The following is a 26,692-nucleotide window of genomic DNA, read 5'->3' on the forward strand; positions in this document are numbered from 1 at the left end:
AAATTCTTCAAGTTCTAGTAGGCTGAGAAGTCAATTATCGTTTCTTTTGCAAAAGTTCGACAAAGTCCTGTGAAGGTCTCACTAAGTCTTTTAATTAAAACCTGAACATAGCAGAAGGCGCACGTTGTGAGGTAAAAGAAATTGAAAACTCCATCTTTTGTGGATGTGAGATAAAAGGAAATTGCAATTACAATCGAAAATAGATTCGTAGCCATTTCGTTAAAATTCGGCTGCTGATTCGTTTAACTAAGCTTTGGTTCATTTGCATTCAAACGCAATTCTAAAACATATATTCTGGCAGGAATTTGTAAGCTTGAAATTAAGAAGATATAGGAAAGTAACTTTAAGGCTTTCCGGTTTAAAGTTGGAGTTTTGATTAAAAAAAAGGTAAGGCAGTCTAATTAGGCCTAGAGGAGTACACAAGTAAAATTTTGTGAATATAGTGTGATGACTTCGTGGTTTAATAAGGCACCATTTAGCAAGACGAAACAAACATTTATTAAATATATAATTCAAAGCATAATATAATAGTTACTCAGAGCAGTACGTCGCTCCTACCGCATAGTACAATCTACTACCTTCCTCCTCCGAGGCTAACATGCAACTCTTAATAAATACATTAACCCTTTTCGGAGAAGGGCTACCTGCGCCAAGCACATTCTGTTGATCGCCAAACAGTCGCCAGATATCACACCCCCGTCGTAAGATTGTTGTTGATATTATTTACAAATCAATCAGCAATCTGGAAACTAAAATCTAGCAACTGTTTGCGATCAACGTGAAAAAGAGAAAAAAAACTACATATACTTTTATACATTCTATCCTAATTTTCAAATATCAATTACTATAGACATTTGCAATATAATACCTACAATTGTACTTCAATTTACTGCATAAACATATATAAACATAAATAACACATTTTTATATATAAACATAGATAAATCATTTTTAACTTCACTTGTTCCGAACCTTATTATTATTGTAACAGTTTATCAATTCTTAATTCAAAGAAACCAAGTTGATATTTTCTTTTACAAACATGTTTAAATATACCCTAGTATTATTCCAATGATGACAGTAAAATTATTAAGTTTCTTATATTATATATATATATATAATTATATTCTTAACATTCTTTTTACTTAATGATGCTGCAGCATGATTTAAATCCTTGGGAGACAATATCTAAATTTACCACTTACCTCGAATATTTGTTATCCAATAATTTCTCTATCTATTTCAAATTACATAAACATCTTATTTGCACAAAATTGTAAAATGATTATGAAAAGCAAAGAAAAACTATCTAATTATTAACTATACAAAATGTTCGTGAAGATGAACAGTAAATTAATGTTTAAAGTTCACAGGTGGGAAGTCTGGATAATGCATCCGCGTTTGACAGCTTTTTTTCAGGGCAATGTTCTATTTCGAGATTATATTTCTGCAAAGCTATGGCCCATCGTTGTAATTTGGACGATTGCGGAGCATTTCTCACTACAAAGGCTAGAGGATTATGATTAGTCACAATTTTCACTGATGAACCGAATATCCAAGGTTCAAACTTTTTCAATGCCCATACTATAGCGTAAGCTTCACGCTCTATAGTCGGCCAGCTCTGTTGAGGTTTCGATAATTTCTTGCTCGCGTAGCAGATGGGAAATTGCTTCTCTCCCCTTTGCTGTGACAAACATGCACCTATTCCGATTTGGGATGCATCAGACTGAATGACAAACGGATCCTGCAGTGTTGGGGTGATCAGCTCCGTTGACATCGCTAATCGTTCCTTCAGTTGTTGAAATGTTGACTCATGAATTTCTTTCCATTCGAGTATTTCCGGTTGTTTATTTTTCGTGAGTTCTATGAGTGGGTAGGCGATCTCTGCATACCCTGGGATATAATCGCGATAATAATTACATAGTCCTAACAGACTTTTAAGATCTCTTTTCGTTTTCGGCGTTTCCAGCTTCTTGATTGCCTCTATTTTCTCGGGATCTGGTTGATGTTTTCCTGATCCAATGATGTGTCCTAAATATTTAATTTGAGGTTTTGCAAACGAACATTTCTTCGAACTGATAGTAAATCCAAGTGACTCTAGTTTGGTAAAAACTTTATCCAGATGTCGGAGATGAGTGTCGAAATCCGTGGAAAATATAGCTATGTCATCAATATAGGCTCTTGAAAATTGTTGAAATTCTTTCAGCGCGTTATTCATTACTCTCTGAAAAGTTGCTGCTGCGTTCCTTAATCCAAAGGGTAGCACTTTAAACTGATATTGACCTCGATGAGTTTTGAAGGATGTGTACTCTTTACTTTGTTCCTCCATGGGAATTGCCCGATATCCTTTCAGCAAATCCAAAGTTGTTATGACGTTGGCTCTTCCTATACTGTACATTAAATCAATGGCATTTTGCATAGGAAAGTCATCTGGCTTCGTCACTGCATTCAAAGCTCGATAATCTAAGCACAATCTGATATCTCCATTTTTTTTTGCTTACACAAACTACTGGATGAGCTATTTCTGCATTACTTTCTTCTATTAGTCCCGATTTCAATAATTCTTCTACTTCTTCATCGACCTTGGGTTTCAATGCTTCAGGAATCCTATAAATGTAAGGTTTCTTCCTCTCCATATTGGGTATTAATCTAATTTTATGAGCTTCAACTTTAGCTATTTTCAGCTTTCCGGTGAATAGCGCTCGGTGTTTGTCGATAAGAGCTATCAATTTTCTTCTCTGCTGCGGATTCAAATTTTCTAAATTCAGATTTGCATCTATTTTAAAATCTTTCAGGGGGGTCGAGAGATCTTTTCCTGGCAAAGTTATAATTTCTCCAAATTCTTCTTCATTTTCAAATATCACTCCAACTGCATTGACACTAGCTTGGAATTTTCTAATTTTATTTGCATGAACATGTTTGATCTTTCCATCAGGTAGTTTTACTTTATAGGAATGAGGTGGGCAATGATTCACGATTTCTCCTGGACCAGTCCATCGTGCATAGAGTTTGTTATTTGAATCTGGTATGAGTAAACAAACTTGTTCTCCGATTTTGAAATTTTTTGGTATTGATCTCCGATTAAAGTAGTCAGCATATTTTTGTTGTTTATCACTTGCAATTAAATTGGCTTGTTCGGCTGCTTGTTTTAACCTTATTTTTAAAAGTTGTAAGTAATCCACTGCCGATTCACTTAGATTAGGTGGTATAGGTATTTCTCCTGACCATGAAGACTTCAGTACTGCTAAAGGACCTCTTGGTTGTCTTCCATACATCAGCTGAAATGGTGAGACACTCGTGGTGCAGTTTGGTACTTCTCTGTATGCAAAGAGCAGGTATGGGATGTGCTTATCCCAATTCGAAGGATCAGTCCTGATGACATGATGTAACATTTGCTTGAAGGACTTGTTCCATCTTTCTACTAATCCATTTGAAGCACTGTAAGCAGGTGTAGAGAACCTAGGGTGAGAACCTAGTCTTTTCTGGAATTCTTTAGTTAATTTTGAAGCAAAGTTACTTCCGTTGTCACTAGCTATTGTATTAGGAATTCCTGTTCTCATGAAAATCTCCAAAAGCGCGTCACAAGTGGTTTTTGCTGTCAAACTTCTCAGTGGAATGGCTTCTGGCCATCGGGAATGTTGATCTATCAGACATAACACATATTTATGTTTCCTAGCAGAGGGAGTTTCAATAGGTCCAATAACGTCGATGTTAACTGTTTCGAAAGGTAATCCTGGCCTTCTGACCGGTGTGATGGGAATCTTGTCAGATCGCTTTTCTGGACTTTTCAACTGACAATCTTTGCACGTTTTACAAAAGGTTTCGACATCTTGTGCTAATCCAGGCCAATAAAATGAATATCGTATTCGCTCCTTTGTTTTTCTTATTCCAAGATGTGCACCGAAATGGAACTATGTGCTAATTCCAACACTTGCGCTCTTCTACTAAGCGGAAGCACTAACTGAAAAACAGTCTGTCCTAATATTTTTTCTTGGTGATGTAAAAGATGATCAATAAATAAATAATTTCATTTTTTTTCTATTGTTAGCTTCCATGCTTCTCTCAGCGACGGACAGTTAGCTTGCTCTTCGCAAAGGCGTTCAGCAGACGATAAGTCTGTGTTTACATAAACACTTGCCTTCTCCCCTTCCTCCTCTTCGTTTTTCTCCTCCATAAGCGTTAGCGGGGGGGGGAATCGACGCTGTCGTTTGACTGTGCATTGGCGAATGAAGTTTGTAAGTTTTCGCTTCCGTAATTACTTCTTTCTGCGTTTGGTTCTTCTGCCGCAGGATTAATTAACAGTTCGTATATTTCTGGAGTTATTAGGCAAGGCACATTTAGCTTATCAGTCACTGCAATTAATGTATCCACAAAATTAAATGTATTGCTTCCATGATCTTTATGGTAAATAGGTACACGGCAAACTTTTGCTTCAATTGGTTGTCCGAAAGCAGGTGTTAGCAATATTTTACCTCCTTCTCTCTCCTCTAAATTTGGAATGAGCGATGAATATACGATCGTTATCTGCGTTCCAGAGTCTACGATAGCTTCGATTTTCTCAGAGTTAATAAAAATATCTACTTTTTGCAGTGGTTGAACGATGCGTTCTGCGAATTCAGATCGTAGATGAGTCTACTTTAGCTACGATGGCTTCTTCTTTTGATGTTCTGTTTGAATTTTTTTGAGTTTTGGAATCATCCTTTCCCTTCTTATTTACTGCAGTTTCGTTCTTTCTTCTTTTGTCTGGGCAATCTCTTGCGATGTGTTGATAATTTCCACAAATATAACATTCTTTTCTTCTCGTGTGAGATCTTTCGTGTTTTGGATATTCTTTTCTCATGGGTGGCGGAATATATTTATCTTGTGCACATGTTGTATCCAGGAATCTCGGTGATCGCTTAATTCCATTTCGAACCTGGTCGAAAGATTTTCCTTTGGCCGTGAAATAAATATCACATTCTGTAGCTAATTCTTGAGGCTTCAGCCATTTATTTCCTTGGCGTATTGCGACGTGTGCAGCTGTTTCTTCATCTAAAGCTTGGAATAATTTATCGGAAATAATTAGCTCCTTGAGTGTTTCGAAATCCTTTACTTCTCTTGACTTGCAGTAATAGTCCCATGTAGCTGTTAGTCTTGAAGCGAACTGGATATGCGATTCGCAGGAATAACGTTTAGTTCTCCTGAAGTTTTCTAAACAGGTTTGAGGAGTAGGTTGATATTCCTTCAGAACAAGAGTTTTCACCTTTTTCGTAATTTTGCAGATCTTCCTCCTTTATATAAACAAGAACATTTGAAGCTTTTTCTCCAATTAATTTCAATAATATTTCTGATTTGTATTCTTCAGGAACCTTCTTGTGCTTAAATGCTCTTTCGATAGAATCGAAAAATATATTCCATTCTTCTGCTCTCTTCGGTACTGGTATAGTCAGTGTTTCTACTCCTTTGATCAGCTTGTCCAGGGAAATTTCGGTATCTCGTTCTGTGTTTTGGATTAAAGGTGTTGGACTTCTACTTCCTTCATTTTGAGTTGCTCGAATCTTCGCTAATTCTATTTCGTGTTCTCTTTCTGTTCTTATTCTTTCTTCTTCCATTTGCATTCTTTCCATTTCTTCTTTTCTTTTTCTATTCTCCACTGTAGTAATCAGAATTTCTTTTACGAAATCAGCATCTTCGATGTATTCCTTGCTATTCTGGAGTTTGTGTTTCAGTTCTACCAGCATCAAATCTGGGGATGCTTCTTCGCCAATTTCCAATAGAACTGTTACTAAATCCTCTTTCTTTGCGTTTTTGAACATTTTCTTCTATTTTCCTTTAGAATCAAGCCTTTCAAACTCTCGATTAAATAATTCTCACATTTCTACTCTCTTTTGCAAATGAACACTTCTTTCGTTAGTTAGGCTTAACTTTACGCCTCTTCCGTTTTCAACGCTCTAAGCTTCTAACCTCTCTGGTTATTCTCGTAAGAGAGCGTGTTGTGATGACTTCGTGGTTTAATAAGGCACCATTTAGCAAGACGAAACAAACATTTATTAAATATATAATTCAAGCATAATATAATAGTTACTCAGAGCAGTACGTCGCTCCTACCGCATAGTACAATCTACTACCTTTCTCCTCCGAGGCTAACATGCAACTCTTAATAAATACATTAACCCTTTTCGGAGAAGGGCTACCTGCGCCAAGCACATTCTGTTGATCGCCAAACAGTCGCCAGATATCACATATAGCACTTATCTTTTAAGTCTGTGGGTGTGCCCAAAGTGGGCCTACTGATTGAATAGAGCTTCGAAAAGAGTGCTGAAACGTGCATTGTTGTCAATGAGCTGACCGATGAGATGCAGAGAAACAAAGAATATAGACTCCCAGTTGTCCTAGATTATCGGTGAGCCCGGTCTGGGCACACCTAGGGTTCGCCGTTTGATTTTAGGCAAGATTTCAAGGTAACCATTTAAAACTAATATAGAATAAGGAGATTAACGTACAGCCAAAAAATAACATAGAAATTTCTTTTCAAACAATTCCTTTTATACCCTAAAAAATCTGGAAGATTTCTTTGAAAATGAGAGTCTTAAAAAAAACTAAACATGGCTAAAATATATGGATTGGTTTGTGTTGAGCTGCCATCTACTATAAATAAAGAAGGTTCAGAGTAATATATAGTAACCTATAAATCCTTTTTCATTCAATTTTTCTGTGCGTACAGAAGGAAATTTTTAGGTGTGTCCAGACCGGGCACACTGTGCCGCAAAGGGTTAACTCAAAATTTAACTGTTAGATAAATTAACATATTCCTTACAACTGTATTACAACTATAAACTGGTGAAACACTTGCAATCAAGGATTGTGCTGTTGGGTTCATCTCTTCTGTGACTATGAACACTGCGTATCAGGGTTATCTAAAATCAAAGACTATCCTTTTTTTCTTTTTAATATTAATTTGTTTCTAATATATTTTAAAATATATTGAAATTGATAATTTTTTAATTACTAAACTTATTGGAATATTTTTAAGAAAAGTGTACAACAGAAATATACACACCTCACTCAGTTCCTTCATAGACCTCAAACTGCGCAGTAGCAATTTGGTCTTAAATATAGAATATGTAGTTTTACTAAAATCTTTCAGTAATAACTATACATTTAAATATTTTGATCTGTTGGGTTTAAAGACAATGTAAGGTTACGTAAGCACTCTTGCCGATGATGCTAATATCGTTAAGTATCGTGAAATGTGCTGCCGAAATTTTAAATATCAAACTTTATGTCATTCAGAACAGCTTAAGCAACAACTTAAAGCTCACAAATTTTACTTTCGACAGATATACTTTTAACAGAATACATTTGTGTCTTTGATTTTAAGTTTTCGTGCGGACTACAAATGTATATAAACGAGCAAATTATTGGATGGTCCCTCGGAGATAGTCTCAATTTAAAAATGATGCTGTACTCTCTGATAAATAATTATACTCTACAGACAGGGTTTTTTTTTCCACTTTGATAAAAGACCCTTTTCCTCCCCAAAATTATAAAACTGCTTTAAAATGAATTCTGAAGAGAAATTTTTAGTGGCGTCTGTACAAACGTATCCCGCATAACTCAAAAACGAGTAGCCTCAGAACGTTGAAATTTTGTATATAGGACTGCTATAACATGTAGATGGTCACCTCGTATTTTGGTTGCAATCGGCCGCACCAAGCATATATAAATATATTTATATATATGTATCCACTTTGTTACCCGGCTCAGTGATCTCAGTTTCTTTACTCTTATATGTTTGTAAATTGTGCATTTTTTGCTTTAAAAATGATTGAATTATGTTGTTCTTATTTTCCGGTTAAGGTTTTATGACTTTAGGAAATCTGCAAGCAATATTTGTAAAATTATCAACAATTTAAAAGCTGTTTAAGCGCGGTTAAACCTTAAGTTTTAAATAACATGCAGACATATTTCTTTACATTTGAAACAGCAGAATAGTAGATTTGTTGCCAATCTAGAGAGACTAAGCTTCGCAACAACAAAGATAATGCCTTCATTTATTATTGCGAATTAAATCATGCTTAATCCTTTCTGGAATTTTTTCGAGAAAATAAGTGTTACTTCGATTAAGTGTTATTAATATTTACTTCGTAATTTTTAATACATATATGTTGAGTTTTTATGTGTTTTTGCCTTGTCGCGAAGTGAGAACTGAATTAATTGAATGAGAAATACTGAATCGACTGTGAAAAACTGTTCTTTTTGTTTTGTTTGCTTAATTTCTTTTATGCATCGTTCTAGATATATTAGAGTATTTGAATAGAACATGTGGCAACGATTAGATAGTTATTGCCAAATGTTCAACGATTAGATAATTATTGCCACATGTATATTTGCTTATTTTGTGGTGTACACAACAGATTTTTTAAGCTAAACCACAAGAATAAATATGCAATTGAAAGAGATAATGGTTCCAGCATTAAAACACGATTCTCTCCACTTATTTCTGTATGTGTTTATCTTTTCGAATATAACTGACATTAGAAATACTAAAAAAATAATTAGAATATAAGTACTTTCCCTTCATAACTTCTGTCTGCTTATTTTGTGGTACACAAAAACATTCTGCCTACACTTGAGTAATAATTCTGAAATACTCAAACTGCGCTAAAACTAGTCCCGCCCTTTTTGTTGCACAATTCTGAGAATTCTTTCAGTATTTGCCATCGAAAACCATCGAGCGAAGTCCTGTGAAATTTGCAAATATAACGCTGATTTTTGTTGTTTGAATGCTAAATTGATAGTTGTTCGGCTTGTTATTTGATCTTAATGTTCAGGATTTGTTCACAAAGCGTCATGCATACCAGCATAACATTTCCATCTAGAATTTAAAAGCAATGGAAGGTATTAAAAGTTACGTTACCTGAAATATGGAAAGATTTTGTTTCTGTCAGAAATGAAGATTTTTTTGGCCTATGAAATATTACGTCATCGAAGGATTTATGTTCTTTGTTAAGCAGGTCTGGCTTTTGGTGGATAGGATCCATCTACGCCCTCCCCCTGTATAATTTGGAAAGGAATGAGTCACGAAGTAAAGCTTGTAAGATCTGCCTCTTCTGTTCTTCTGTCTAGATCCTACAATGAACCTGGCGAATTCACTCACAGGAGTAAATAAAGTACCAGCACAGAAGAAGGGCGAAAGTAACTCTTTATTTAATTCCAAAAAATTAACATAAGGCACGATCTTCGTGTTTTACAATAACACCGTCAACTCGTCTGAAACTTAAACGTAGAATATAAACTAATTCAAATCTAAAATAGAATAGTGCTAGACTAGCACGTTCAGTTACGTCTAACTCGACTCAATAAAGCCTAACAGGCGTGACGATAATCCGAAATGGACAAGAGGCGTACTAGCGTAACAGCGAGATAGCAACAAAACGTGAGCTGGCTACCGAAATCACGCTCTGACTAAACTCGGATATTCACCCGTTTAAATACTCCCTTCACTTAATTTTAAAATTTACATCCTGGGGAGGAAATGCGAGGGGAAGTTGAGGAGTTCAGGAAAGGTATCAAACTTAAAATAATTTGTTATGCAAAATAAGGGAAACCCTACAAGGTAGCAAAAAGCCCAGTCTAAAAGCCCTCCAAGATCTGTTTTCGTTATGAAAAGCTTTTGTTAAAGCTAAAAGAAAGGAATAAGAAGTATACAAATTTTGCTTTGACAGAGAATGGAACTTGGGGGTCCTTCACTCACATTTTCTTGTAAATTCCATTGTTGTGTAGCTATTTAAGAGGGCTAATACCCCTTAATGCCCTTATGATCTTCGAATGTGTGACTGTTGCAAGAATTGGGATATTTTAGTTGTTTTAAAAGCAATTACTTCCAACTTTTTCCAGATGACTGCATAATATAGCTGCTTTGGGAACTAATAACCAGAAAGTTTGTGTTGCCACAAATATTTTTGTAATTTAATCCACTTTGTGACAAAATGTTTCGTCATGTTTCCACCTTGCACGCATGATATTTTAAAAATGGCTAATGATAAGTACTCGAAATTTGATGGAATTCTTTATATGGGCACTATTTTCTAACTGAGCCAAAAATCTGACGAATATTTTAATATTAAAAAATTTTATATGCGAAAACATTACAGATTTTTAATAAAATACATTTTATAAACTCAATCCAAGTAAAATAAAAATTTCTTAGGAAAAATGAAATTCTTAGGATTTTTGGTTCACAGTAGTTTCCAAATGTTAGAAAAGCTATATATTAAATGTGGAATTCAATTATGCAACAGAATATTTGAAACTGTGTGCGGAAGATGGAAACATGACGAAAAGTTTTGTCACAAAGCGGATTAAATTATAAAAATATTTGTGGCAACACAAATTTTCTGATTACTATTTCAGAAAGCAGCTATATTAGGTAGTCAGCTGTAAAAAGTTGGAAGTATTTGCTTTTAAAATAAATGAGTTATGCCAATTCTTGGAACAGTCACGTATTCGAAGATCTTATGGGTTTTAAGGTGTATGAGTCCCCTTAAAATATTGGCAGTACATTTTAATTTTCTTTACAGTTCTTTAATTTCAACACTTTGCTACTATTGATGCAAATTCTCACAACATGTTTTTAATATCAAAAATAAACTTTACTACAATTTTTTTTCAAATAAAGCTAATATTCACTTTTGGTATAATGAGAAGCAAAATATCATGCTTTAGAATCAATCAAAAGAAATTAAACATGTAAGAGTATCCCTCAACGTTTTCAGTCCCTTCATGTTCTATCTGAGATCCAGTTTTTGTTCAGTTCTATCAATAATTTAATATGTAGAATATTTTCATTTTACTCAATTACGGTCAAGATTTTACTTCATCTTTCATTTTACTCACTTACGTTATTTAAGTACCCATACTCAATATTATACATTTGAAGAACAATAATTAAATTACTGACTGCCGCTAAAGTAAAAAATGTACTGCCGCTAAAGTAAAATCTCGTATTATTTGCTGTTACACATCAAGATATAACATTTTAAATTTAATCTGGCTGATCAACGTAGCTATTTTTACCGTGTATTAAATCTTTAATACAGCTATATAAAAGACTGGAGATAGTTGGTATGAAAACAATAAAAGGTACTTTTCCGTTTTGCTGGCGCAGGCGATAAAGTCGTCGAAAATAGTACAACCGATGCCAAACGGAATATCCTCGCTGGTAAACTTTTACGCCTCATTTTTAAAACAAGTCGCAGCCATTTCTTATTATAATTGTTGCTTTCAATACTGGCATAAAATTGCATAAAAGTTTTACCAGATAGTTCAATTTTATGCCCTACGGCCATTCGCGGTAGTTAAGTCAATTAGGATGCAATCACACGGCTCATCCGAAGGCCAAAATATAGAAAAGGCAAAGTAAAGAGTTAAATTCATCAATTCTAATGCGAATGCGCTAGCGAAGTAAAGCACTGCGGTTTTACATAATTTCTGAGTAAGCTATTCGTACGAATAAAAATGATTCTTGCATTTAAGCTTATATTCCATATTAAGATTTAAATTGAAATTAATGTAGAATGAACTAATAACTGGATAACTTAAAATTTAATAACGTGAAATTAATAAGAGAATTAGGTTTTTGTAGCTTAGTTTACGCGAGATGAGATCACTTGGAGTCACGTGATATGAACCAGCGAATCAGGATGCTGTACCATGAAAGCAGAGTAAATTCTTAAATCAATTTCGTTTTACAAATTTATTGTCTTTATTTATTGCCTTTTTACAAAAGTTTAAACGATATTAAAATGTTTATGCCTTCAAAATAAAAAATCCTTAGAACTAACATTTGTTAACATGTTTTATGTGTATACCCTGTGTTGTCGCCAATAAAGTCTCCTTGGCGAGATTTGCGGCGGCGAAACGGAAAAGTACCCAATAAAATTTATACAATGCAAAAATCAGTCTCTTACAGTTAGATTGTAAGCGATATAAGGATGTTTGACGTCACCAGGGCTAAGTACTAGATGACGCAGAATCCAAAGAACTTTAAGCGGACGTGGAGTAGAGCAGAGCTGACCTGCTAGTACAGCTGATTTTCCTGCCATAGCCATCAGTGATTTGTTAACAGCCGTTACTTCAGGACGACCTAAAGGCAAAGAAAATATATATATATTTCAAGAAAATGCAATACTATAATAAACGTATAATTTAACGAAATATGCACAATTAACTGGTAGAAAAGGAAATTTTATCCTACATATACTAATAAAATAAAATTAAAAAAAAAACAAAAACTTAATATTCTGTTATTGGTTTTTTAGAGAGTTCAGGGCTCAGCCGTGTTAAACCAAAATTAAACTGCTATTTCGTACGTATAAGTGGGTTTTAGCGGTATAGTGGTTAGGGGAGCTTACTACGGTATCGAAGGTCCCGGGTTCGGAGCCTGGGTAAGACATGGATGTTTATAAATACATAGCATCGGTTAGATTACAAAGGTTATAACTTTTATCTCGAGTTAGATTACATAGCAACGTAGATAGGTATCTGTCCATTATGCTTGGGTTAAGTGGATTGGAGAAAACGTCTTAAGGGAAAACTGCCTAACGGAACCTGAGACACATTTGTCTTACCTATTAGGGAGGATAGGAGTTATGCTTGCAGCTAACCTGTTCTGCAGACTGTTAAATATATTACTATAATTTTTAATGGCATTTTCTTCTTCTTTATTGTTAGTAGCTATATAAGTGACATTTAAGACTTCACAAACAAATCATAAAGAACCCCTTTTTGTTTTTCTAAAAAAGTATTGCAACCAATAAATGTAAGCGATAAATGCAAACTTGGATAATTGCGAAAATTCAGAATCGTATTGATCAGTTATTTTGAAATTTTCCCAATCATAAATGTATGCCCAAAATTTATTTCTTTTAAATCTAATTAATACGTTTACATTCATTTTAAAGGAAAACAATTGATTTTTCTTTTCCTTGATGTTGGAATTAACAGTGCATAACAACTATATTCTCACATAAGCAATATTTGCTAAAGCCTAGTTGTAGTTCCATCAGTAATCCCAAAACCTGCATCGGCAAGGAATTTCAATTGATTCTTGTCATATCGTGTATTTTGAGGTAAGGCTCGAAACGTTTTGTTAGACATTTTGGTATTTACAGAGTAAAATACAGGAATAGAAGAAAATTTCTTTACACCATGAAGTAAAACTATCTAAGTTTAATGTGGGAAATCTACGGAGAAAAAAAATTAAATTTTCTGAGCTGTTACGTTCAGTTATTAGTATTGTCCATCAACACACTAATATTTTAGGTCTGAAGCATAAGGCATGAAAAATGTGTAATGCTTTTGCTGGGATTCGAACACCGGAGCTCTTGATGCTAACCGAATGTGCTATCCATTTACACCACAGACGCAAGGGTGAGAAGATGACTCTATTGGGAAGTTGGAGACTTAAATCACCAAACCCAGTTGATGATGCATTATAGTTAGCTGTAGCCGCATCAATTTTTTTTTTTTTTTTTTTTTTTTTTTTTTTTTTTTTTTAGTAGGAGACGTGAAAATGCGCAGTGTCCTAACTGGGATTCAATTACTGGACTTCCCGATGCTAGCTGCTAGCCGGACTTGGTCCATTTGTAGAGACATTATTAGGTTAGTTGGAAAAGCCAGAGATGAAAAATTAGCAACCGCCTTCGCCGGAAATAGAACCACGGCCCAGTGTGCAGAACCACTACACCACGAAGGCACGCTAAGAAGGTGGGATAAATACCTTATACATTGACATCCTGAAGGCACGCGGTAAGAAGCGAAAAATTACGTTAAGTCGGTTACTAAAGCTTTGTTATTTTATTTTAGAAACTTTTGTTTCAGTAATGATTCTTGGTTCCCTTCAAAATGACATTTTCGCTTAAAAGTAACTTGCATCTAAAAATGGATTGATACAGCAATTTTAAAGATTTTAGAGCAAACAAGATCTAAAATCATGTAGAATTAACTGGCTTGTGTTCAGTTTACACATGGGGAAAATTATGAAAACATCCATGTTCAGCCTGTTCCCTACGATGCGAATCCATGTTTATCTGTCCATTCGGCTATTGAATACTGAGAGATTCGCTCAATATGAAATACATTTTCCAACTTATATAATATACCAAGGTTGGCCAAACTTCATGTCAGTAAGAGCCGCACGTTTGAATTCAGGAGTGTTTGAAAGCCACAAGTTCATATTTACATCATTATACAAGTAGTGGAGGAGGTTTCAAATAGAAAGAAATCCCTGATAACTTTGTAAAAAGAGTCTAAGCTAATTAATTACTTCCTTTTGGACACTGAATAGTTTTAGTTTACCATATTTCATACATATATTTTATATGCATAATGAGCCGCACAAATTGCCTAGGAGAGCCGTATCAGGCTCGCGAGCCGCACTTTGAACACTCGTGTAATATACATTCAATGATTCTATGAATCACAAACTTTAATTATTTTCAGGTGAGAATACCACAAAATGTTTACATGTCTTTAATATCGCAGGTCTCTCTCTATGTTTCTCTGCAAACGAAAGGAAGTGCATGAAAACAGAACAACTGTACTTCTATGAGCAACAAATATAAAACTGAAGCTTTTTTTTATCTTATTGGTGATAAAAACGGTCGAAAAATTAATCTGAAAAACCAAAAGTAAACGTAAATGAATAGGTATACATACTCGAATATGAAAGAGAGAAAACGTTTTATTTAAACTTTAACTTAATCCATATAATAAATTTCCCACGGACAAAGAATGGAATAAATATCACACCGGACAGAAAAAAAAATTAATTTATGTTATTATTAATTAATTATGTTATATTTAAAAATGAAATTTTAAACATATGTGCGAAAAAAGAAGTAGCAGCTTCGAAGGCCTAGCAAATATTGCATGCAATTCCCTCTTTCAGCAGAATTTTATCACACTGAATTACGTTAAACTTTGAGGTGGAGGAAATTATTTTTTTATGCTAAGTTTTTAGTTGTTACAGTTTTTACGTATGTTTAACATACTTCTCTGAAGTTCCAATGTATCAACACTATTCTGTTTCACAGAGATTTAAAAACCGATAGCAATGTCCTTCTGTGCTTCCTCTTTCAAGCGCATTTAACAGCAAGAATTTGAAGATACTAGATTCTGTTAATTTTGCCTAGCACACGTAAAATGGTGTAATCTCGTGAACATAAGAAATACGTGTCAAGGTTTCGCTGAAATAGCTCCAAAAATGTCATATTCTCTGATCAAGTCCTAGCCTGCCTGATTTGCCAGCCATCATTCCAATAACCGAATCCAATATTTTCATTAGTGAAGTTCCTTACCTTTATTTATATTTCTCAAGTTGTTTCAGAGTTCATTGTCATTAGCACACAGAAGAGCTACAATATATTTATTAACTTTAAATAAGAAATTCACATTTATTCATCATTAGTTACAATGCATACTTCTTGAGAAATGATTTATGCAAAATTTTACCTCTTTAGAAGACGCATTTAGAAGGATAATGTATTTATACAGCGTTCTATAACACAATCATATAATTCCGTAAAATAGATGTACACTGCGAAAAAATATATGGGATAGTTCTGTATCTCTTGTTCTAACTGAGCTGATTGACGAAATTCAACTTGCGCTTTTCATGTTTCGAAAGGGCGACTTAGGATATGCATTAGATTTATATATATCATTGTTCTAATATAGGTATTTTGAGAGAAAATCGGACTTTTCTGAAATGGCATGTCAATTTTTTTTTCATATTTCGATTCTATGACTCAAATTATGCCAAACTACCAAATTTTATAAAACTCGCACGAGTAGTTTTTAAAAAATGAGCTCTCAAAATTCTAGCTCCTCAATGTTCATTGTGTTTGATATATATCTATTAATATCTCTTTTTTCATTAAACTTATTTGATTCTTCCTTTCATATTTTGAAATTTGTTTTCATTACAAATAAAATTCGCCCATTTTTTAAATGATTTATTTTAAAAATTTGTATTTTAAAATAATTTTTATAAATTTTTCGAAAACAATTTTGAATTATAACCTATAAAATGTTTGCCATCATCTTAAAGTAGATGTATTTCTAATATACCTGCAAAAATTAGAGATTTTTATTTAACATTTCCTAAGATAACGTGAATTTACATTTGGACGCGTTTTGAAATTTGGCGTATTTATTATAAGCGATAATAAGGAAAATATGGTTTACGCACTTTGTTAAAAGTGTTTGAAAGTATGAACGATTACCTTTTTCCCGCTCGTGGACAATGAAAAAAAGGAAAGGAAAATAGGTTACTATAAATTAAGAAGTTCGCCAAGTGAATTATTCTTGGCTCAAACTGAAAAAAATGTGCCAGTATAAAGTTCTAAGTTTCTCACCAACAATTACAAAATTTAATATCTAGGCATATTTGAGTTGTAGAATCGAAATATGAAAAAATAATAATATGTTATTTTAAAAAAGTGTGATTTTGCGTCAAAATCACACTTTTTTTAATATGATAAAGCAATGCTATATAAATCTTATATATATATCCTAAGTCGCTCTTTTGAGACATGGAAAACGCAATTTGAATTTCGTCAATAGGCTCACTAGAACAGGAGATATAGAACTGTTCCATTTTTTTGAGCAGTGTGCAACAAAATGGACAAAGTTAAGCCAGACTAGAGTCATTCTCCCCATTTAGTGCTAATTAACCTATATATTCGTAGTTATTGATAGTATTCACATTCAGCAAGAAGTGCTCAAGAATATAATGCAGCAATAAATTACTCCAAATGACTCGAAATTTATAGCAAGTGGTAAAAATATCTTGCTTAAAAAAAAAAAAAAAAAAAAAAAAAAAAGTTGTGTAAATAAATAGAATGGGATTTCGGAGGCGCAACCTAGTTAATACGCCGCTCCCAAAAGATAACTTCCTGTGAGTTTTTTTAGAACTTCATCTCAACATGTAAGAAAACCAGATATGGTACTGGGAAACATTTGTTATCGTCTAATTTGCATTAAACATCTTCCAACCTAAAGTTTTGGAACAGGCTTCTTATAGTTACGATTTTTAAAGTTTTCAGTTTAAAGAAACTTTACACTGAAAATATCAAATGCTTATGAAGAAGCTTTGATGAAATGTTATGTTTTTTTCAAGGAACTTTGAAATCATATATCTCAAAGAAATTGAAGAATGTGTTTTAATTTTTATTTCTTTTATTAATAAAAATATGCAGAGTGCACCTTTTTTTCTGACAAATGTGGGCATTCCAGATGTGAAAATATATGCTTATGTAACCATAAACAGAATACATCTAATAAAAATAAAAGAAATCACTGAAGCCTTGAAGTCTAGGGAACAAATGCATATGGCAATGCAATGTAGATCGCTTAAAAAAGTTTCTTTTTATTCCAAATTTATTTTAATTAATTAAACTTTTTTAAAGTAATTACCACAATTAAAAAATAACTTTAATAATTTACACCATTGTAATTTCCCTTCCGTGAATACTAAAAATCCTTTTCCTTAAAAGTATTCAGAAATTTTATCCTCTTTTAACTTTAATTATAAAATTAATCTTCCAATAAATTTCATTTAAACTTTCTTATGTTGAAAAAAGCATTGGGAATATATCAATGTCGTGCGCACTTTATTTAGAAAATTAAAAAATTAATGTTTTACGCTCATTTGTACGTGATATTCATTTGAAAACATAGAGAATCAAATGCATCTTCTCCGAGATTCGAACCATGGATTTCCAATGCTAGCTGGATGTTAATTTCCGTCATAAGAATACGAGGGGAATTCGATAACTCACTATGTTCTCTCTGACTTAAAGGGCGAACAATTATCGTCCTTCATATTTAAGTTTGCGTATGGATTTAGAAAACATCAGAATTTTCAAAGCAAGCAAGAATGACAAATCAATCGTGTCCATGCCATGATCCAAATCTTCTAATACAAATTGGAAGTGCTAGCCAATTATTACACAAAGGGAGCACGCAAGAGGGATTACAATAATTCTTACAAATTTTGTTCATGAAAACAGATTTACTTCATATTACTTTAGACAACAATAACAACAGAAATAAGACAGTTTATTTAATTATTTATTTTACATGTTAGTTTTGTGATCCATGAAGTAGTAAAATTTTTTTCTAATTTTGATTTTGATTTTGATTTTGAGTTACTCTAAGGGTTTATTATGTAGCTTAGAATCCAAAGATACGTAATTCTTTTCAAGTATTCTTAAGTCATTTGGAGCTCAAATGATCAGGAGAACAATTAATTCCATTTCTCTAATATATAATTATTCAAGAAGTTTTGACAAACTGCCAACTCTGACCCTTGTTGCGGTCACTGCGACATAAGAACTTAAACTGACATTTCAAATTATGGTAGTATGCTTCATGTGAGAGTAACATATTGGACAGTTTCAAATCAAAATTAGCACTAATAATTAATTTTTATCTTTATTTCATTTTTTGTAATATATCTAACAGATAATTCTAAACGCTTTCATCTTCAATGCAACTAACAACAAACTTTTATAACTGTTTACATAATACAAGTTGCACACAGATAAGAGTCTGCATGCCTTATTGACAAAGATTACAAATCTTTAAAGATTGATTGATTGAATAAATAAAACTAATTTCTTCAAACCGCGAAATTAAACTTAACAATGTTTGCAGTATTGGATTTATAAAATCTTTACGTGAAGTTTAGAGACGGTTTATTAATAATAAAAATTTGGTAAAGATGAATAATAAATGTTTTTTTAAAGTTTTAAGAGAAAAATTTTGCTTTCATAGAACAGCAGTTTTTCTCTATCATTATGGAAGCGATCATCTCTATCATCAGATAGCGAAGAAAACGAGTTTTTCTACATATACACTCTCTTCCATTATATATATGTATAAAAGTAGAATGTTTCTATGGGAACGAACTTGCGTGCTGTCTGTCTTCGGCAGACGTATTATTTTTTGAGATTTATCCCCGTTATGAAATGACATTTGTTTTTAAATTTGGATATTAGCACTCTTCTGGAAGTATTCCAGATAATGATGTTATTTCTGTGATTCAATTCTGGTTCATGATAATTATAAAAGCTGCATTTCTGCAATTTTAATTATTGCATACGTGATTCTTTATTAATATTTCTCTTTTCTCTTAGATAATTAAATACATAACAGAAAATTTTGCAGCAATTTGTATTGCACAGTACCTGATTTATATGTGTGGTGTTTGAATAATTTTAGAAAAACTGACCATGACTCCATTTAACATTTAGCATTAAAAATATTGCCTAAGACTTCATACCCTTGAGCTTCTGGTACTTAATTCATGCTTTACTTGCCAAAATGCTATTATAAGCGACATGCAGATTTAACTCATGGAAGCGAGTGCTGATGAATATTATACACCTAAAATGAGAAATTCGAATTCTTTTCACCCCTTTCAAATATCAGATACATATTCACATAATACATGTACAAAGTTTTAGGACAAAGTTCGTACTAAATCGAAGAGTGAAATAAAAAATATATTTTTTAGCCTTAAAAAAAAAGGCTAAAAAAAGAGGCTTTTTTTAGCCTTTTTTTAAAAGGCTAAAAATGAATAATGCCCTCACCGGAACTCGAACACGGACCTCTCAAATACGCGCCGAGTGTGCTACCATTACACCAGGAAGGCATGCAGAAAAGAGGGAGAAAATACCTTGTATGCTCAACCATTTAAAGGGCGACTGGGGATTAGGTGGACCCAATCGTCAAATCCTAGTGGCGAAGAATCATCATTCAGCACTTTTTAGTTCGGGCGCCAATGTAGATTCATTAGATTATTCTTGAAGCAGGAGACATGAAAAATGAGAATACCCTCGCCTGGACTTCTCGAATACGCGTCGAGTGTGCTACCGTTACCCTCTCATGCAGAAAGGAGGGAGAAAATACTTTCTAGTTTGAATCTCTTCAATGTTATACTTTTGAGGTGAGAATTAACGTTAGGGAAGATAGAGCAGTCTGCAGGTGCCAAATCTGTTGAGAAAGGGAATGGAAAGATTTGATACGCTTTTCTTTGTTAGAAACAACTTGAAGAGAATAAAATAATAGAATGATGTGACAGTGCATTGTCGTGCAGCAGAAACTGGTTAATTCTTTGAGCTATTCAGGATTAACTTGCTGAAGTCTTTTTAAAAGTCTCTCCGTTACGCCTTTATAAAATATGGATTTCTCCATTAATATCTCAGGAATAAATTCTTTCTGAATGAACTCATTCTACTCTAGAAAAGACGAGCCGAAATGTTTATGCTTCCCCTCTCGATATTTTATTCTTTTTATTATAATAAATTTAAATTGCGTTAACAAAATGTTGATTTTATTACTCACGGAGGTTTTATATATAGTATAGTACACAGAGGTATAGTACAATATATATTTTTCTGTGTTTAATATTAACACTACACATCCTGCATTAAGAAAAGCAGCGGAATATCAGAGACAAAATGTTTGCGTAGGAGAATTGGATATATTTACTGACAGTTCGGGTTATGACAATGGAATTGGTACAGTATATGTAGTTTACTTGTTTGGTACAGTAATAGACTATAACAAAATTAAACCTGAACTTTGTAGGGTTTATATTTATTTTAACTAACATTTATTTTAAGTTTAAACTATCTTTCCTGTCAAGCCTTACTTTCCCCTGGAACTGCCAATGCCAGAGTATGTAAATTTTAGTAGAACGCGCAAGGATTCAAATTATCAGCGGAAGTATTCTGAGTTAAATAGAAAGGAAACGAGTTCGAGGTGTGCTGTTCTTACTTCACGAGCGCGGAGGTAGTTAGCCAGAAATTGAAGAACCCCGCGTTTCGGCCTGTGTGCTTGCCTTGAAGAATTGTTAATCGTTCAACGTGATCTTCAAGTTTGCTGAATTAGTAGCGGTATTGTAAAACGCGGTGAGGTTACTTACTTTTAGAGAGCCTCGTAGTTAGAGTCTTGTTATTAGTTTCTTTTCAGGTTCTTATTTTTATTTTACCGCCGAGTTGGCGTAGTTTGTGAGCGTCAAGAGCCCGCACTTGCAATTTATTACGTTGAATAAAAAGGGACTTAAACCCTTAGCAAGACTCTGTCATTTATTCAGTTTCAACAGTCACCTCTTGGTTGCGTGCAAGTTGGAGGCGCGCAACGCTACAACTTAACAATTCGGTTTTTTAAGCAGAATTGGCTACTGTCATATTTGCTCTTAAATGGATTGATAAAACCTGAGTGTAAAAACATATATTAATATATAGAGAGATTCATTATCTGGTTTGGAAGCACTAGCGAATGCTGATAACACTAATAATTGGGTCTCAGATATAAATAATTTCCTTGTAAAAGTTGAGCAAATAAATGAAGTGAAAATAAACTGGGGAAAAGCCCATATTGGTGTTATAGGCCAGTGATTCTCAACCTGTTTTGGTCCACAGAACGGTAAAACTTACGAAAACATTTCGCGGACCGGTGGTTTTTTTCTCCTCCCTCTCCCCAAAAAACTTTACAAGGTATTCAAGAAATACTGCATAATGTTATTAACATTTGCCCACAATCATATTTAAATATGAAGATAAGTAAATATTGTAATTAACACTTATCAGTGTAATTATAATATATAAGTAAATAAGCCTTTGAGAAAAATCACACAATATTACAAAAAATAATCGCAAAAACCCTTGCATATAAAAACGGATCAGTGACGGTCCCTGGACAAGCGAATGAGAATACCTTATCTACCATACCTGAAGCGCTACTTGTCAACCTCTTCTCGTCCTCAAGTGGCAACAACTGAAATAATCGGAATTCATAATAATGCCTTCGTTGGAAGAAACATCTCTACATTCAGGTTTTGGATAATTTTCTTCTGATTGTGGCCAAAAGACAAAACCGTATTTCAAATAGTCTGTGATATAGTGCCTTAGAAAGCCTTTTTCTTTTTTGGCAGATTGTGTATTTACCTTCATCTGTATTCGAGGGGGTGGACGACGTACTTGGGTTTGGAGAATCCTTTCTTTGCACGAAATTTAGTAATGTGCCTTTCGTTTCCATCTTACTCATCCTGGTTACTGATTTTTAATTTACTTAAAGTTACAGAAATAGTAGTTATAGCACAGTATTAAATTCAGAAGTTATTAAAAACATTAATTAAAAGCGTGCAGAAGAATGTAAGCAAGATAAAAAGCGAAACCTAACCTAAAACTCCTTAGACACTACGATAAATATTCAGCGTTCAAGTAATCAGCGATACTCAAGGCAGACAGGGCACACTAACTGGTGTACTAAGTGTACGGCACAGCAATTTATGAAGAGTGATTAGGTACATAGTTGCCAGTTTGTTATATTTTTCATCGCCGATCATATTATTTTCTAAACTAGTAAACTATTGTAATGTAGGTGCTGTTGTAATATCGGTTGCCGGCCGATGACACTTTGGGTTTTGGACAGATAGCTGGATATTTCGCGGACCGGCATATATATTTCTTGCGGACCAGCGGTTGAGAAACACTGTTATAGGCAATGTTAAGCAGAATTGGCTACTATCATATTTGCTCTTAAATGGATTAATGAAACCTGACTGTAAAAACATATCTTCTTTGTATATATAAGCGGCTAAAGTGTGTGTCGCCGATAGTTTATTGTTGCCACTCGGAAAAATGAGCGCAGAAATTAACGTTTCCGCAGTTTTTAATTAATATCTCGGCCGATTAAAGTCGTACGAAGATGAGAACTGTATCGATGGATTCGGAGAATTTTTTGGAATCCGAGGATACGCGTCTCAAATTTCAACTCTGCGCTGTTCCGTAGATATTCGAGAAAAAAGAATTTGCCACGTAGCCAAATCCCTCTAATAGGAAAAACCCAAGAAAGAAAATGGAAAATGTAGGGGAAACGTAGGGAAAATTAGTTTTTAATTAATATCTCGGCTACTTAAAGTTCCAAGAAGACGCGAATGGTCAAGATGGCGTGCCACGGACCTGCAAAATTCAACGGTGTGCTTCGCTAAGCCCGGGAGCCAGCCGTTTAGGAGGAGAAGATGTTACTTCACCCCATATATATATATATATATATATATATATGCGGCTTAAGTGCCTGTTTGTCGCCGATAGTTTATTGGTTGCTTGCGTAATTGTACTAGACAATGGGGGTGAAGTTGCCACAGCACAGGGTGGCCGTTGTTTCAATTGAGACATAGACTATATCCTGTAAAACTTGCCTTTGCTATGACCATCAATAAGTCTCAGGGCCAAACGCTTAAGCGTGTTGGCATTTTTTTATCTGAGCCTGCATTTGGACACGGCCAACTTTATGTTGCCTGTTCAAGAGTTCGTGAAAGATGGGACGTAAAATTAAAAATAATTGATGGTCCTCTGCAAGGCGAGCTTAAAAATGATGGAAAAAATGCTTTGCATAAATAGATATTTGACATGTGAATTAACATTTTATTATTTAAATCACCTTTATTGAGCTAGCGGCGGCTCTTAAGAAATGTATCACCAGTGTTTTCCTTCATTGGACTCTACTTTAAGCAATTAAGCAAGTAGAAGGGGAAAACCCGGTGGGGCAATAAGCAAAGGGGCTTCCTCGCCGCCTGCCCCGGGTAATTCAGTTTAAAGTAGCAGACACCTTTGCACAAATCATTTTAATTACAATTTATAATAATCTAGAACAGCGGTCATTTCGTATGACCGCCGGGCGTTCTAGTATTAATATATACAGAGATTCATTATCTGGTTTGGAATCACTAGCGGATGCTGATAACACTAATATTTTGGCCTCATACATAAGATATTTCCTTGTAAAAGTTGAGAAAATACATGAAGTGAAAACAAACTGGGGAAAAGCCCATACTGGTGTTATAGGCAATGACAAGGCCGACATACTGGCCAAAGAGGATGCTATGGGTAATGCCGGGGATGCGTTCGATTTTGAAGCATCAAAAAGAATTGTTACTTTTAAAATCAAGGATTTCTATTATGACTGCTGGAAAGAGAAATGGAACATTTAGGGAAGTTTCTAAAAATATGAAAATGATATGTGATTTTGATTACAATCAAATAATTACTCGTCCCGGGTGCTTCTCGGTGTACCTAAAAAGCTTTAATTTGCAAAATAATAGTCTTTGTAATTTTTGTAGTGCTGAAGGCAATAGACGATATTTCATCGAAGACAACGTATTATTCCGCCATGTCAGGGGAAAAAATGCTAACATAAAAGGAATTCTATTGCGCAGAAAAGAGTTTAGACTTGCAAAGGATTTGATGAACTTTATAAATGGCAAAAGAAAAATATTGGGAATTTTGGTTTGATGATTTAAGTGTATTTTTGTTTTAATCTATGTTGGGTGTGCTGCGTTAACCAGGAGGCCTATTATTATCGGCTAGGAAGGTTACACCACACTCGTGTGTTATATTACATTACATTACACCTAAATGGTCTGTAATCGAGATTTCTGAAACCGAATTTCCTGTGGTCGTGATGAACCTTCTCCACTGCAAGCAGATACTTGACTTTTGGTGACAATATTATAAGCGAAGCATCAAGTTTCATCTCCTGTCCCAATTTGATTGGAAAACAACCAGGATTACTGTATTAATTTGTATCTAATCATGACATTTAGAAATTTGATCTTCTTCCTGTTCTGAAATCAATGTGTGAAAGATAAAATACGAATTAGCAATTTTGTGAGCAGTGCTTTTATTGATGTTGATGTTCATTTCTTCAGCTATCACTCGAAGTAGCAAGTTTTGATTTTACAGCATCAGTTATTGAATATTTTCGATGTTCTCCTCCATTTGAGACTGCGAAGGACGACAACTCCTGGTTTCATTATCAACACCTGCACGTTCATCACGATAATCGACTATGCCAAGAAAAATATTAGACCGTGTTAATGCTTGATCTTTGTATGCCTCAGAAAACATTACCAATGTTCTTCGTAACTTATTTTCCCGTAACTATTATTAGAAAAAACATCATTGCTAATTTTTTATTAGCTTTCGAATCCATGAAAGCAGATGTTACATGAAACAAAGTTATTAATTAATCGAATGGAAATTCTGCCTATATTTTAGGAAAAGTAGGTTGAGATATCAAAAAATTAAATCAAGCGAGTTGTCGCTAGGAAGGTTTGCTGGAATTTGTTAAAAAATAATTTCTAAAGTTTTGTAGGCACACTATTTGTAATGTAGTTTGCAGTAATCGACAAAATAACAGATAATCTTCTTAGTAAAACATAAATTTAATTTTTAGTTTACGGAGACAGATAATTTAAATACAGTCTTTTAGTTACAAATTTTTCATGCATCTACTATTTGGTAAAACTTCAGAATTCTAATTTTAAATCATTTCTTACGTTGCTGAGCAACGGTTACACTATACAAATATGGCGTTGCCACTTCAATAATAAATATAGTTATTTTTAAAATAACAAGATATTACAATATATATATACAAATATATTTATTTCAAACTTGCAAGTAATAAGCATTTCGTTCGATAATCGAAAATAACTAGATGCTTTCGCGGCTAGTCTGAAATAGTTATTACAAAATAACAAAAAAGAAAAAAGAAGAAAATCACAAAAAAATCTGAAAGCTTTCAGATTTTATATTACTCTAAAAGGGGATTTTTTCAACGTATTGTATGTTACCTTTATTTATTAAATATCATGCTCTTCGCACTTAAACTATAAAATTCAGTTCAACAGCAATATCGCAAAATAATTTTAAAATGAGTATATCTTTAGAATTTCCGATACACAATGTCGCGCGCTGGAGATAGAAATGTTTTTCCCCCGTACAGTGTTACCATTGCTCACTTTGAAATCGTTGAGTTTGTTAATAAAAAATTCGTTAAAGTTTTACAAAATATGAAAACAAATTTCAAATTTGGGCTTCCAGATGCCCATATTCGCAGGGGGATTACCTTATTCAAAATTGGATGGCTCTATGTACCGTTGTTTTATCACAATGCGAGAAATATACATACATTTATGTAGTTTTTTTCATTACTTAATTTTTTTAAATATAATACAGGGCTCTAATATCTGTTGGCAACAATTTTAAAAGTAAACCGACATTTACAGTGAACCAACGCAAAATGCCAAAACAAAATTAATAGTCTTTCTGAGCAAACTGCCCCTCTGAAAATCATTACAAAAATCATTACATATTTTTAGTCTAAAATATGTTACGATTTTTGTAATAAACCTAACGTATTGCTTTTTTCATCCCATTAATTTAACTATTTCACTAATCGTTCTACTCAGAATAGACTATACTTTCGGTCCACGTAGTTGGGACACATAGGGCTCTTAAGGGGCTTCCCTTTAAAACTGTATTTTCAGCAACAGGCTCAGACTATTACATAATGTATTATCATTAATCATTTTAGTTCGAAAATAAAAGTTACATGTATTTTCATAACTTAATATGTACATTAACACTGAACAAAGTTGTATTGTTACCTGTAAGGTGCTCAAGGGTATTACCAAAGACTGATGCAAACTTTCACTTCTTGCCACAATGAATTTTGTGGACTGATGGTACTGTCAGACAAGTGGGATAAATCCAAACAACATTCAGAGTTTCTAAATTATTGTAGTTTTCCATAGCCAAACAGAATACTAATGCAGTGAAAAAATTGCAAC

At 33.7% G+C, this 26,692-nt stretch overlaps 1 protein-coding gene across 3 annotated transcripts in view; it reads right to left on the reverse strand.

Moving 5' to 3' along the window:
* Positions 1-26,692, reverse strand: part of tei (irregular chiasm C-roughest protein teiresias) — a 175,449-nt gene that overhangs the window by 31,215 nt on the left and 117,542 nt on the right. For all 3 annotated transcript variants that reach the window (XM_035370057.2, XM_035370058.2, XM_035370055.2), the window contains exon 6: positions 11,952-12,127. In XM_035370057.2, the coding sequence (XP_035225948.1) occupies positions 11,952-12,127 (176 nt within the window). The remainder of the gene's footprint in view (positions 1-11,951; positions 12,128-26,692) is intronic.

Source organism: Stegodyphus dumicola, chromosome 1 (assembly GCF_044657685.1).
Source record: "Stegodyphus dumicola isolate Sdum_Otavi_A_Nest chromosome 1, ASM4465768v1".
NCBI lineage: Eukaryota > Metazoa > Arthropoda > Arachnida > Araneae > Eresidae > Stegodyphus > Stegodyphus dumicola.